The sequence below is a fragment of the Staurois parvus genome, unplaced genomic scaffold (genome assembly GCF_062004578.1).
Source record: "Staurois parvus isolate SC_StPar_1 unplaced genomic scaffold, SC_StPar_1.0 ptg002105l, whole genome shotgun sequence".
Classification (NCBI taxonomy): domain Eukaryota; kingdom Metazoa; phylum Chordata; class Amphibia; order Anura; family Ranidae; genus Staurois; species Staurois parvus.
In genome coordinates this window covers 105,422-119,864 of record NW_028319901.1, presented here as the reverse complement: position 1 = coordinate 119,864, position 14,443 = coordinate 105,422, and the positions used below count along the sequence as shown (strand labels likewise).

At 47.8% G+C, this 14,443-nt stretch overlaps 1 protein-coding gene across 1 annotated transcript in view; it reads left to right on the top strand.

Annotated features, from left to right (window-relative positions):
• The window catches only part of CASQ1 (calsequestrin 1), a 119,337-nt gene that overhangs the window by 78,335 nt on the left and 26,559 nt on the right, over positions 1–14,443 (top strand). The window contains exons 5-6 of the mRNA XM_089664930.1: positions 6,935–7,008; positions 9,117–9,247. Of these exons, the coding sequence (XP_089521056.1) occupies positions 6,935–7,008; positions 9,117–9,247 (205 nt within the window). The remainder of the gene's footprint in view (positions 1–6,934; positions 7,009–9,116; positions 9,248–14,443) is intronic.

The window sequence follows — 14,443 nt, the reverse complement described above, 5'->3', positions numbered from 1 at the left end:
CCAATTTTCGTACCGTCTACGGCCGGCATTTTTACTTCTGTCCCTGCAGAGAGCTCCGCTATTATATTTGACATGAAAAAGTCTTGCAGTTGCAACAATGTATCCATTTGTATCCATTTCGGATACAGATGTTTTTGTTCGGATACAAATGGATACATTGTTGCAACCGCAAGACTTTTCATATAAAATATAATAGCGGACTGGAATACTTCTTTTTTTTCTTCTTCTTTCTTTTTCTTCTTCTTTTTCTTCTTTTTTTCTTTTCTTCTTCTTATTCTCCTTCCTCTTTTTCTTCTACTTCTTTGTCTTCTTTTTCTTTTTCTTCTTCTACTTATTCTTCTTCCTCTTCATCTTCTTCTTCTTTTTCTTCTACTTCTTTTCTTCTGCTTCTTTTTCTTCTACTTCTTCTTTTACTTCTTCTTCTTTTACTTCTTCTGCTTCTTCTTCTTCGTTTTTCTTCTTTTTTTTCTACATCTTTTTCTTCTCCTTTTTTTCTTCTTCTTTTGCTTCTTTTTTTTCTTCTTTTACTTCTTCTTTTTCTTCTCCTTCTTCTTTTTCTTCTTTTTTTTCTTCTTCTTTTTCTTCTCCTTCTTTCTTCTTTTTCTTTTTCTCCTTCTTCTCCTTCTTCTTCGTTTTTCTTCTTTTTCTTCTTCTTCTCCCTCTTCTTTTTTACTTCTTTTTCTTCTCCTTCTCCTTCTTCTTCGTTTTTCTTCTTTTTCTTCTTCTCCTTCTTCTTTTTTACTTCTTTTTCTTCTTCTTCTCCTTCTTCTTCGTTTTTCTTCTTTATCTTCTTCTTCTTTTTCTTCTTCTTCCTATTTTTCTTCGACTTCTTTTTCTTCTTCTTGCAGGTCACGGCTCACGCGCAGATTTTGTATCGGTAAAACGATCGGCCGATTTCCCCATCGTTGCCGGGAAAATCGGCCGATCGTCAAAATCGGCCGCGAATTTTCCAACTTGACTGATAAAAAAAAATGTGCCGAAACCCTGAAAAACGGCCGACCACTGAACCCACTAACGGTGCGAAAATCGGCCGATTTTTGACCCGTCTATGGCCTGCATTACTTCAAAGAGACTTCCTCTTATTTCTGGGGCCCAGGAAGGGAAACAAGATCGCAGACAGCAAAAAAAAAAAGGGGGGGGGGGGTTTAACCCTTTCATGGCCTTTCCAAAACTCAATTGAAATCGTTTGAAGCTTCTATATCGATCCCGTGTACGATTTCTGTTTGCTGGCCCTTTAAGCCCGAGCTCTGTATCTCGGTTGCATGCAGCCCACCCACTGGAAATATCAGCTTTCTTCCTGCATACATCAAGCCGTGGCGTTCGCTGCGCGCTAGATTAATCCTCGCATATTTGCATATGTTTACCGCTCCCTCGAACCACACATTTATGACGAAGCGCAGGGTCTAAGCTAACTAATGGGTAAGCTGCAGCGTGACTGGTACCCGCTCCAGCAACAAGACGGGGCGAGCGATGCAACGTATCACACGGCGCTGATTTACTGGATGTGGCCCCTCTGCTGGGATGAAGGACTGAGGGCCCATGAAATAGGAGATGGGAGTACAGGGACCGCTGTGCCAAGATTTTTTAAAACCTTTTAAATGCAAAACGTTCGGTTCACCCAGAATGTATATCCGAGAGTTGGTCCAGTCGGATGGACTGAGATAAGGTGAAGGCTCCTAAAGTGACCAGAGACATGAGAAGGGGCCCTAACAGCCGATGGAGGATCGGCTCCTAAATTAAATCTAAGATAAAAATGAATAGCCCATTACAAGGTAAAGAGAGATCTTCTGCTTCAGTCCAGAGATGTACCCTGCAGTACTTTTATTCTGCCAATAGATGTCCTCAGTCTGATGGCCAGCAATACCCCCCTTCAATCCAGAGATGTACCCTGCAGTACTTTTATTCTGCCAATAGATGTCCTCAGTCTGATGGCCAGCAATACCCCCCTTCAATCCAGAGATGTACCCTGCAGTACTTTTATTCTGCCAATAGATGTCCTCAGTCTGATGGCCAGCAATACCCCCCTGCAATCTAGAGATGTCCCTGCAGTACTTTTATTCTGCCAATGGATGTCCTCAGTCTGATGGCCAGCAATACCCCCCTGCAATCTAGAGATGTCCCTGCAGTACTTTTATTCTGCCAATGGATGTCCTCAGTCTGATGGCCAGCAATACCCCCCTTCAATCCAGAGATGTCCCTGCAGTACTTTTATTCTGCCAATAGATGTCCTCAGTCTGATGGCCAGCAATACCCCCCTGCAATCTAGAGATGTCCCTGCAGTACTTTTATTCTGCCAATAGATGTCCTCAGTCTGATGGCCAGCAATACCCCCCTTCAATCCAGAGATGTCCCTGCAGTACTTTTATTCTGCAAATTGATGTCCTCATTCTGATGGCCAGCCATATCCCCCTTCAATCCAGAGATGTCCCTGCAGTACTCTCAATCTGACACTACATGTCCTCAGTCTGATGGCCAGCAATACCCCCCTGCAATCCAGAGATGTCCCTGCAGTACTCTCAATCTGACACTACATGTCCTCAGTCTGATGGCCAGCAATACCCCCCTTCAATCCAGAGATGTCCCCTGCAGTACTGTTATTCTGCCAATAGATGTCCTCAGTTTGATGGCCAGCAGTATCCCCGTTCAATCCAGAGATGTCCCTGCAGTACTGTTATTCTGCCAATAGATGTCCTCAGTCTGATGGTCAGCAATACCCCCCTTGAATCCAAAGATGTCCCTACAGTAATCTCTATCTGACACTACATGTCCTCATTCTGATGGCCAGCAATACCCCCCTTCAATCCAGAGATGTCCCCTGCAGTACTGTTATTCTGCCAATAGATGTCCTCAGTTTGATGGCCAGCAGTATCCCCGTTCAATCCAGAGATGTCCCTGCTGTACTGTTATTCTGCCAATAGATGTCCTCAGTCTGATGGTCAGCAATACCCCCCTTCAATCCAAAAATGTCCCTGCAGTAATCACAATCTGACACTAGATGTCCTCATTCTGATGGCCAGCAATATCCCCCTTCAATCCAGAGATGTCCCATGTAGTACTGTTATTCTGCCAATAGATGTCCTCAGTCTGATGGCCAGCCATATCCCCCTTCGATCCAGAGATGTCCCCTGCAGTACCTTTTTCTGCCCTCAGATGTCCTCATTCTGATGGTCAGCAATACCCCCCTGCAATCCAGAGATGTCCCTGCAGTAATCTCAATCTGACACTAGATGTCCTCATTCTGATGGCCAGCAATACCCCCCTTCAATCCAGAGATGTCCCCTGCACTACTGTTATTCTGCCAATAGATGTCCTCAGTCTGATGGCCAGCAATACCCCCCTGCAATCCAGAGATTTCCCTGCAGTACTCTCAATCTGACACTAGATGTCCTCAGTCTGGCCAGCAATATCCCCCTTCAATCCAGAGATGTCCCCTGCAGTACTTTTATTCTGCCAATAGATGTGTTTTTGTGCGTTGTCATGCCACACGCATTTATTTCAATGGTCTGCTCTACCTGCGACAAATGCGAGTTTTTCGATCTTGGATTTTTGTGAGGTTTTCAGCTGCGATTTTTGTGGTGTGTTTTGGGCGGTAACTATGACATTGACCACCATATCACCTACTTTCTGTGCGTTTTGGATGTAGAAAAAAGCAACAGAAACGCATGTCGTGTGAACTGGCCCTGAGCCGTTTCTTCATTGCGTTGCGTTTTGCACCTTTGCTGCGTTAGTTATGCGTTTTGTGTTTCTTTTTTAAATTTTTTTTCAAATGTCTCTTGTTGCTAGGCAGATTTAAAATGCAAAACGCGATTTGTATGCAGAAAAAAAGCAACTGAAATGCATGTCGTGTAAACTGGCCCTGAGTCGTTTCTTCATTGCGTTGTGTTTTGCATTTTTGCTGCATTTTTTATGCGTTTTGCATCTCTTTTTTCATTATTTTTTCCTGTTGCTAGGCAGATTTAGAAAGCAAAATGCGTTTTGTATGCAGAAAAAAAGCAACTGAAATGCATGTCGTGTGAACTGGCACAGAGCCGTTTCTTCATTGCGTTGCGTTTTGCATTTTTGCTGCGTTTTATTATGCATTTTGCGTTTCTTTTTTCATTTTTTTTTCTTGTTGCTAGGCAGATTTAAAACGCAAAACGCGTTTTGGATGCAGAAAAAAAGCAACTGAAACGCATGTCGTGTGAACTGGCCCTGAGCCGTTTCTTCATTGCGTTGCGTTTTTTTTTTCTTGTTGCTAGGCAGATTTAAAAAGCAAAATGCAGCAAAAGCGCACTACATGCTTTTTTGCAGCGTTTCCATTGAAGCCTATAGAACCAAAACCGCAACTTTTTGAGTTCAAAAAAGTCCCCGATTCATTCCAAAAAAAACGCAGCGGGTGAAAACGCGGAGATGTGAACCTGTCCCATAGGAAAACATGTTCAACGGACTGTAGTGCGTTTTTGCGAAAACGCATCAAAAAACTCATAGTTGTGAACCCGGGGTTACAGTGGAATTCAAAGCTTCAGGTATATAGTTTGCACCGGCCAAGCTGGCCGACGTGACTTTCTTAAAGTGACACGACGCCTCAAATTCTACTTTAGCGCGTCTAGAGTCGATTTTTTTTTTTTTGAAAGTCGTCCTGTCCTCGGCCTGAATTCTGCTTGTAGATGCGACCGCACACAGGTTCAAATCTGGGAGTCACAGAAAACCGGGATCAGCGGCGGCTTTCCCGTTCCTTTTCTCTCTTTTTTTTTAAATTCCTCGCCGGCGCTGGACGCGGGGAGGTCGCTGCAGCCCCCGCCAGTCGCTTGTGAGTCACTCGGACCTTTCACATGAGCTACAAACGCATCAATAATTTGTTTTAATGCTGCGACATGTGTAACGCTGCGATAAGGCGGCGAAGTGCTGACGCGCGACTCCTCCCCCCCCCCGCGCCCCCCCCTACTTAATAATTCAGGAGCCTCATAGAGATGCTACTAAATTTCTAACTGGATGAGCGATCTCAGCCTGGATCAGGGGTGGACTGACAACTCATGGGGTCCCCGGGCAATAGGGGATCATGGGGCCCCTGTGTCCTTGCCCACACTCAAAAAAGCCTATACAAAAGTTACCAGGGGCATTTCATGGGGCCCCCTACTGACCCCGGGCCCTCGGGCAGTGCCCGAGTGCTCGAATAGTCAGTCCGCCCCTGGCCTGGACTCTGTTGGATGGGGTGATGACGGCGGGTTTAGACACCGCAATCAGCACAGGAGCTGTCCTAGTCATCGGCTAGAATGTCTGACTCACGGCTTAAAGGGAAACCCCACCCAGAAGGATCAATGGGGCAGAGAGGTGCCCCTGCAGGGCCATAAGGAGGCTGCTCGGTGTCACTGCCCCGCCCCCCCTGCCTGCTTTATGGGCTTCTGGGCCACTCTGAGCTTTAAGCTCACGAAAGTACCACCCCCCCAGGGGCGTACTGACCATTCGAGGGCCCAGGGTCAGTAGGGGGCCCCATGAAATGCCCCTGGTACCTTTTATAGGCTTTTTTGGGTGTGCTTAAAGTGTGGGCAAGGATGCAGGGGCCCCATAATCCCCTATTTCCCGGGGGGCCCCATGAGTTGTCAGTCCACCCCTGCACCCCTTCCCTCTCTCCCCTCCTTTCAGCCCACCAGTTTAAAGAGCAGGAACTCCTATCGCAAGCCGCATTTCAGCTTTCAGCTGTGGGGGACATTGATTAAACCGGCCTGCCTCCCCCAGAGCCTGAAACATGAGACGCTCACAGTACAGAGTATAGAGACGTCCCGGGGCCCCGGGTTCCGGGCTTTTGTACAGAATCCACAGGTCTGCTTTATGTAACATACGGGGAAAAAAAGATACAGATTGCGATGGCCGGAGGAATGTGACGTACAGCACAATGTTCAGAGGGCAGGGGTCCAGATATTGTGATAATGCGGTATGCTGTACAGTACATAGAACAGCCCAAAGTAGAGAAGTCCAGGGATGTCATATACATCACAGCATACTGACTGTGAAGAGCAGAGTATGTAATGTACGGCACAGCATACAGGGTGAAGTGACCTCAAGTATGTGACATGTAGCACAATGTGCAGAGCGCAGAGGTCCAGATATTGTGATAATGCAGTATCCTGCACAGTACATAGAGGTCAGTAATGTGTAATGTACAGCCCAAAGTAGAGAAGTCCAGGGATGTAATATATAGCACAGTATACTGACTGCAATGACCAGAGTATGTAATGTACGGCACAGCACACATGGTGAAGCGAACTGAAGTATGTGACATATAGCACAATGTGCAGAGGTCCAGATTTTCTGCAGCATACTGACTAGAATGTCCAGAGTATGTTATGTACAACACAGCATACAGGGTGAAGCGAACTGATGAATGTGACATATAGCACAATGTGTAGCGGTCCAGATATTGTGATAATGCGGTATGCTGTACAGTACATAGAACAGCCCAAAGTAGAGAAGTCTAGGGATTTAATATACATCACAGCATACTGACTGCTATGACCAGAGTATTTCATGTACAACACAGTATACAGGGTGAAGCTAACTGAAGTATGTGGCATATAGCACAATGTGCAGAGGTCCAGATATTGTGATAATGCGGTATGCTGTACAGTACATAAAACAGCCCAAAGTAGAGAAGTCCAGGGATGTAATATACATCACAGTATACTGACTGCAATGACCAGAGTATGTCATGTATGGCACAGCATACAGGGTGCAGTGACCTGAAGTATGTGACATGTAGCACAATGTGCAGAGCGCAGAGGTCCAGATATTGTGATAATGCAGTATGCTGGAAAGTACATAAAACAGCCCAAAGTAGAGAAATCCAAGGATGTAATATATATCACAGTATACTGACTGCAATGACCAGAGTATGTCATGTACGGCACATTGTGCCAGAGCAAGGTGTTAAAGATTTCTGTATCTGTTTTTTTTGCAGATTACAAGGCCTATGAAGATGCTGCGGAGGAGTTCCACCCATACATCCCATTCTTCGCCACATTTGATGCAAAGGTAAGAAAGATCTACAATATCAGTTTACAACATAGCATTTTGACTGTAAAAAAGTCTAGAGAATGTGACGTGCAACACAGCATACGCTGTGCAGCATTTTGGGGTATGTAAAGTATGACAACAGTCTACAGACTGCAGTCATCCCAACTAGGTAGCATACAGCACAGTATACAGAATGCATCTGTCCAGATTATGTAACATGAAGCAAAATGTACAGAGCACAATGGTCCGCTGTATATAATGTGCAAAAATGGCATACAATGTGCTCAGTGTGCAATGTGTGATGTAGTCACATACAGCACAGCATAGAGAGTGCAGCAGTCCAGAGTATGTAACATAGAGCACAGCGTACAGGGTGCAGCAGTCCATACTATGTAACATAGAGCACAGTGTACAGGGTGCAGCAGTCCATAGTATGTAACATAGAGCACAGCGTACAGGGTGCAGCAGTCCAGAGTATGTAACATAGAGCACAGCGTACAGGGTGCAGCAGTCCATACTATGTAACATAGAGCACAGTGTACAGGGTGCAGCAGTCCAGAGTATGTAACACACATCACAGCATACAGAGTGCAGAAGATCAGAGTATGTACCATGCAGAATAGCTTATAGAGAGCAGTAGTCTAGTGAATGTAACATACAGCATGACATACAGGGTGTAGCAGTCCAGAGTATGTAACATACAGCACAGCATACAGAGCAAGGTGGTCCAGAGTATGTAACACACATTACAGCATATAGAGTGCTGCAGTGCAGAGTATGCACCATGCAGCATAGCATATAGAGTGCAGTAGTCCAGTGTATGTAACATACAGCAAGGCATACAGGGTGCAGCAGTTTAAAGTATGTAACATACAGAGCAGCAAACAGAGTGAAGCAGTCAACAGTATGTAATAGAAAGCACAGCATACAGAGTGCAGTAGTTTAGAGTATGTAACATACAGCATGGCACACAGAGTGCAGTAGTAGAGTGTATGTGACATACAGAATGGCAGGCAGGGTGGTGCAGCAGTTCAAAGTTTGTAACATACTGAGAAGTATACAGAGTGAAGCGGTCCAGAGTATGTAACACACAGCACAACATATAGAGCGCAGCAGTCCAGAGTATGTAACACACAGCACAGCATACAGAGTGCAGCACTTCAGAATATGTAGCATACAGCACAGCATACAGAATGCAACACTTCAGAATATGTAGCATACAGCACTGCATACTGAGTGCAGTAGTCCAGTGTATGTAACATACAGCACGGCATACAGAGTGCAGTAATCCAGTGTATGTAACATACAGCACAGCATACAGAGTGCAGCAGTTCAGAGTATGTAATACACAGCACAGCATATAGAGTGCTGCAGTTCAAAGTATGTAATACACAGCACAGCATACAGAGTGCAGCAGTCCAGAGTATGTACCATGTAGCATAGCATACAGAATGCAGAAGTCCAGTGTATGTACCATACAGCACAGCACCCAGAGTGTAGGCGTCCAGCATCTGTAACATACAGCACAGCACTCAGAGTACAGCGGTCAGGAATATAAGGGGGTCTATAAGCCAAGGGGCGTGGCCTCACAGATCCTCCTTTGCCCACAGCACTCCGAAAGAGTTAAATGAGTAGCAGAGCAGCCCAGCGACGTGACGCACGCTGCCGCAAAAAAGGCAAAACAATAAAACCGATGGTCCGCCTTCATGAGTTACACCTAATATCGCCTTCACCAGAGCAATAAACAGATTTAATTGCTCCGACGCATCCAAATTGATTTCCGCCGTCGTGGGTGTTTTAGAGAGAGGAGCCGTTGATATTGAAGGAGACGCGACTTATACACTCGTAGTAACAGGACCGTGCGTCCTAACTGTTAACCCTTTGTCTAGCTCAGTCTGAGATGTTCACCAAAAAACAATGTGATTTGGATGTGCCAGCGAATTTTATTTTGGCACAGACGTGTTTGTAAAACGACTCCAGCCTTCATTTTATTGAGAATGGAACCTCAAGGGCAGGGCTAAGGCAAAGGTGGGCGGAGCTGAGGATTCAAGCGAACCTCCCCTGAGAAACCCTTAGGTGGAATCTCACTTCTTTACACCTTCTTTGTCTATTTTTTTTGCTGTCAGGTTGCCAAGAAGTTGACCTTGAAGATGAATGAGATTGACTACTACGAGCCCTTCCATGATGAGCCCCTCACTATCCCCAACAAGCCCAACAGCGAAAAGGAGATCGTGGACTTCCTGCACCTGCACAAGAGGTCAGTAGACGTTCCCGATCCCACCGACACCGGTGTCAGGGTGGCAAGATGTCCCCTCTATAATTCCTGACTCTGTTACTGTCCACATTATAGTTGTGGTCACTCCTACTCAACTTTGAGGATTCAAGACCCTACACTTGATGGTGGGAACCCCTCATAATGGGCACAGCGGGTGTACAGACCCAGACACTCAGCACAGGGATGGTGGGAACCCCTCACAATGGGCACAGTAGGTGTACAGACCCGGGAACTCAGCACAGGGATGATGAGAACCCCTCACAATGGGCACAGCGGGCGTACAGACCCAGACACTCAGCACAGGGATGGTGGGAACCCCTCACAATGGGCACAGTAGGTGTACAGACCCGGGAACTCAGCACAGAGATGGTGGAAACCCCTCATAATGGGCACAGCGGGTGTACAGACCCGGGAACTAAGCACAGGGATGGTGGAAACCCCTCACAATGGGCACAGCAGGTGTACAGACCTGGGAACTCAGGACAGAGATGATGCAGGGCCGGATTGACAACTCATGGGGCCCCCAGGCAATAGGGGATCATGGGGCCCCTGTGTCCTTCCCCACACTCAAACAACACCCAAAAAAGCCTATGAAAGGCATGTCATGGGGCCCCTTACTGACCCCGGGCCCTCGGGCAGTGCCCGAGTTTCCAAATGGTCAGTCCGCCCCTGAGATGGTGGGAACCCCTCATAATGGGCACAGCAGGTGTACAGACCCGGGAACTCAGCACAGGGATGGCGGGAACCCCTCATAATGGGCACAACAGGTGTACAGACCCGGGAACTCAGCACAGGGATGGCGGGAACCCCTCATAATGGGCACAACAGGTGTACAGACCCGGGAACTCAGCACAGGGATGGTGGGAACCCCTCATAATGGGCACAGCAGGTGTACAGACCCGGGAACTCAGCACAGGGATGGCGGGAACTCCTCATAATGGGCAGAGCGGGTGTACAGACCTGGGAACTCGCCACAGGGATGGTGGCAACCCGTCATAATGGGCACGGCGGGTGTACAGACCCGGGAACTCGGCACAGGGATGGTGAGAACCCCTCATAATGGGCACAGTGGGTGTACAGACCCGGGAATTCGGCACAGGGATGGTGGGAATCCCTCATAATGGGCACAGCGGGTGTACAGACCCGGGAACTCAGCACAGGGATGGTGGGAACCCCTCATAATGGGCACAGCGGGTGTACAGAACCAGGAACTCAGCACAGGGATGGTGGGAACCCCTCATAATGGGCACAGCGGGCGTACAGACCCGGGAACACAGCACAGGGATGGTGGGAACCCCTCATAATTTGTTAATTCCCTCCATCTTGCAGACGTTGCGGCGCTCCGGCGGTGTAGCAGTTAAGTCTCACATTGCTCCGGATAGCTGGCGATGGCGATGTTGGAAACCGCACAACATCATCTGCCCATCTCCAACAAGGGGTCGAGCGGCAGTTGTGATGGCTGGTGCAGTTGCTATGGCGCCCGCTAAAAACATTTTAGCTGCCATAGAAACGTTTGAAATAATGTGTTTTTCTCGTCTCGTGCTGATTTAACCCGTGAGGTGCTTGCGTGCTGCCCCAGCTGCGAAGGCGACCGAAGAGGAAATCGCGGAGTCCGCGCCGCCTCTGTGGGAATTTTCTTCCACCACTTTTAAAGTTGTTGTACAAATTACAAATTACATGCAATACACCTTTATTTCACATGGCTGATAGTTCTCTCAATGGTGATTCTTAGAGATGAGCGAATCGAACTTGGCGAAGTGGAATTCATTTCGAAGATCAGGAAAAATTTGATTCGCGCCGAATCCGAAAATTAGCAAACTTCGGATGCACGAATCGAATTTTCCCAAAAATGGCGGCGACATGTGTGGCGACGGAGCGGGGATCTCTGGGAAGGCGCGCAGACAAGGCGCGCTGACCCATAATGCATTCATTCATGACATGTGATCGCATTAGCCAATCAGCAGCCAGCCAGCACTGTGTAATGGTGGAGCTATAAATTGTGGCCATCTTACAATTCTCCATTAGCCTCCGGTCATTCAAGAGAGACAGACCTGTGTGTATTAGGGACAGAGTTAGGGCCACAGAGACTTTAGGGCCACAGAATCGTTACTTAGGGACACAGAATCGTTACTTAGGGACACAGAATCGTTACTCAGGGACACAGAATTGTTACTCAGGGACACAGAATTGTTACTCAGGGACACAGATTCGTTACTCAGGGACAGACACAGAATTGTTACTCAGGGACACAGAATTGTTACTGAGGGACACAGAATCGTTACTCAGGGACACAGAATTGTTACTCAGGGACACAGAATCGTTACTCAGGGACACAGAATTGTTACTCAGGGACACAGAATTGTTACTCAGAGACAGACACAGAATTGTTACTCAGGGACACAGAATTGTTACTCAGGGACACAGAATTGTTACTGAGGGACACAGAATCGTTACTCAGGGACACAGAATTGTTACTCAGGGACACAGAATTGTTACTCAGGGACACAGAATTGTTACTGAGGGACACAGAATCATTACTCAGGGACACAGAATCGTTACTCAGGGACACAGAATTGTTACTCAGGGACACAGAATTGTTACTCAGGGACACAGAATTGTTACCGATCTTCATCTTTTTTGCGGTCCTTCGCTATGCCCTTGGCCCCGCCCATAAAAATTTTTTACGAATCGCCAAGACACGGAAAACAATACCGCATGGGGCCCATAAAGGTCAAAGCAACAGGTTGGCTGTGATGGTGCCCCACAAGTTACCTTCCTGTCAAGGTATTCTGGGTCCAGGGGTGGACTGACAACTCATGGGGCCCCCGGGCAATAGGGGATCATGGGGTCCCTGTGTCCTTGCCCAAACTCAAAAAAACCTATGAAAAAGGTACCAGGGGCATCTCATGGGGCCCCTTACTGACCCCGGGGCCCTCGGGCAGTGCCCGAGTTTCCAAATTATTCAGTCCGCCCCTGTCTGGGTCAATGACTATGTAATGAAGGACCCTTAAGTGGACCTTCACCCAAAAAAACAAGCCTTGCTAAGAACGACTTTGCGCTCCTGGTGCCTCATATCTCATGTGTGCTGCTGGATTTCATGCATGAGCAGATGTGCCGCTGGGTTCGGGATTCAGCAGAGACATTCAGCACATCTGTGCACGTGCGCAGTTTCCCTACTCATGCGCACAGACACTGGAGTTATGGAGGTCTCAGATCTGAGGTTGTCTACTCATGCGGTCTTTCTCAGGTCCTGAAGGCCACTGGATTGCATGTATGAGCAGATGTGCCACAGGGTTCAGGATTCAACAGAGACATTCAGCACATCTGTGCACGTGCGCAGTTTCCCTACTCATGCACAAAGACGCTGGAGTTATGGAGGCTTCAGATCTGAGGTTGTCTACTCATGCGATCTTTCTCAGGTCCTGAAGGCCACTGGATTGCATGTATGAGCAGATGTGCCACAGGGTTCAGGATTCAACAGAGACATTCAGCACATCTGTGCACGTGCGCAGTTTCCCTAGTCATGCGCAAAGACACTGGAGTTATGGAGGTCTCAGATCTGAGGTTGTCTACTCATGCGGTCTTTCTCAGGTCCTGAAGGCCACTGGATTGCATGCATGCACAGATGTGCAGCAGGGCTTCAGGACCCAGCAGAGATCTTCGGCATATCTGTGCACATTCAGGGGTTTCCTTATTCATGCGCAAAGACGTTGAAGTTATGGAGGTCTCAGATCTGAGGTTGACTGCTCATGCGCAGATGTGCTGCAGGTCTTTCTCAAGTCTCGAAGGCCACTGGATTGCATGCATGCACAGAAGTGCAGCAGGGCTTCAAGACCCAGCAGAGACCGTCGGCATATCTGCACGTTCAGGGGTTTCCTTATTCATGCGCAAAGATGCTGGAGTTATGGAGGCCTCGGATCTGAGGTTGCCTACTCATGTGCAGGAAAATGTGGGAAATGTGCAGATGAATTGGAGGCCTCTCTCAGCTCCAGAAGGCATCCGGATTGCATGCGTGTGCAGATGTGCTGCAGGGCTTCAGATTCTGCAGAGTCCTTTAGCACATCTGTGCATGTGCGGGGGTTTCACTACGCATGTGCAATGGAGCTGCAGTTATGGGGGTCTCAAATCTGAGGTTGTCTGCTCATGCACAGGAAAACATGTTGCATGCACAGATGTGTTGCAGGTCTCTGCCAGGTCCCAAAGGCCACTGCATTGCATATATGCGCACATATGCCACAGGGCTTCTGGACGCGGCAAAGACCTTTAGCACATCTTATTCATGCGCAAAGACTCTGCAGTTATAGATGTTCCAAATCTTCGGTTGTCTGTAAAAACTTGGCGCATGTGCAAATGTGTTGCAGGTCTCTCTCGGGCCCAAATGGCCACCTAATTTCATGCATGCGCTGATGGGCCACAGGGTTTCGGAACCCAGCAGAGACCTTTGGCACATTTGTGCATGAGCATTTGTGCATGAGCACAAATGTTTCCATACGCAAAAAGACTCTGCAGTTATGGAGGTCTCCGATCTCAAGTTGCCTGCTCATACATATTAAATTGTGACGCATTCACAGGTGTGTTGCTGGTCTCTGCCAGGTCCCAAAGGCCACTGGATTGCATACATGCGCACATATGCCACAGGGCTTCGGGACACAGCAAAGACCTTTAGCACATCTTATTAACGCGCAAAGACTCTGCAGTTATATCTCCGGTTGTCTCTGCATGAGCAGGAAAACTTGGCGCATGTGCAGGTCTCTCTAGGGCCCAAAAGGCCACCTAAGTTCATTCATGCGCTGATATCCCTCGAGGAACCCGGGAGAGACCTGTGGCACATTTGTGCACGAGCACAAATGTTTCCATACGCAAAAAGACTCTTCAGTTATGGAGGTCTCAGATCTCAGGTTGTCTGCTCATACACATTAAAATGTGACGCATTCACAGGTGTGTTGCAGGTCTCTCAGGTCCTGAAGGCCAGCAGATTGCATGCATGCCCAGAAGTGGTGCAGGGCTCCAAGACCAAGCAGTGACCTTTGGTAGATCTACGCACGTGCAGGAATTTCCCTGCACATGCGCAAAGCCTTATGGAGGTCCCAAATCTCGGGTCTCTGCCTGTCTACAGAGAAATGAACCAATCCATTTCAGCGACGGAGGTTGCGCAGCCCTGTCGCTATTAGGGCATCC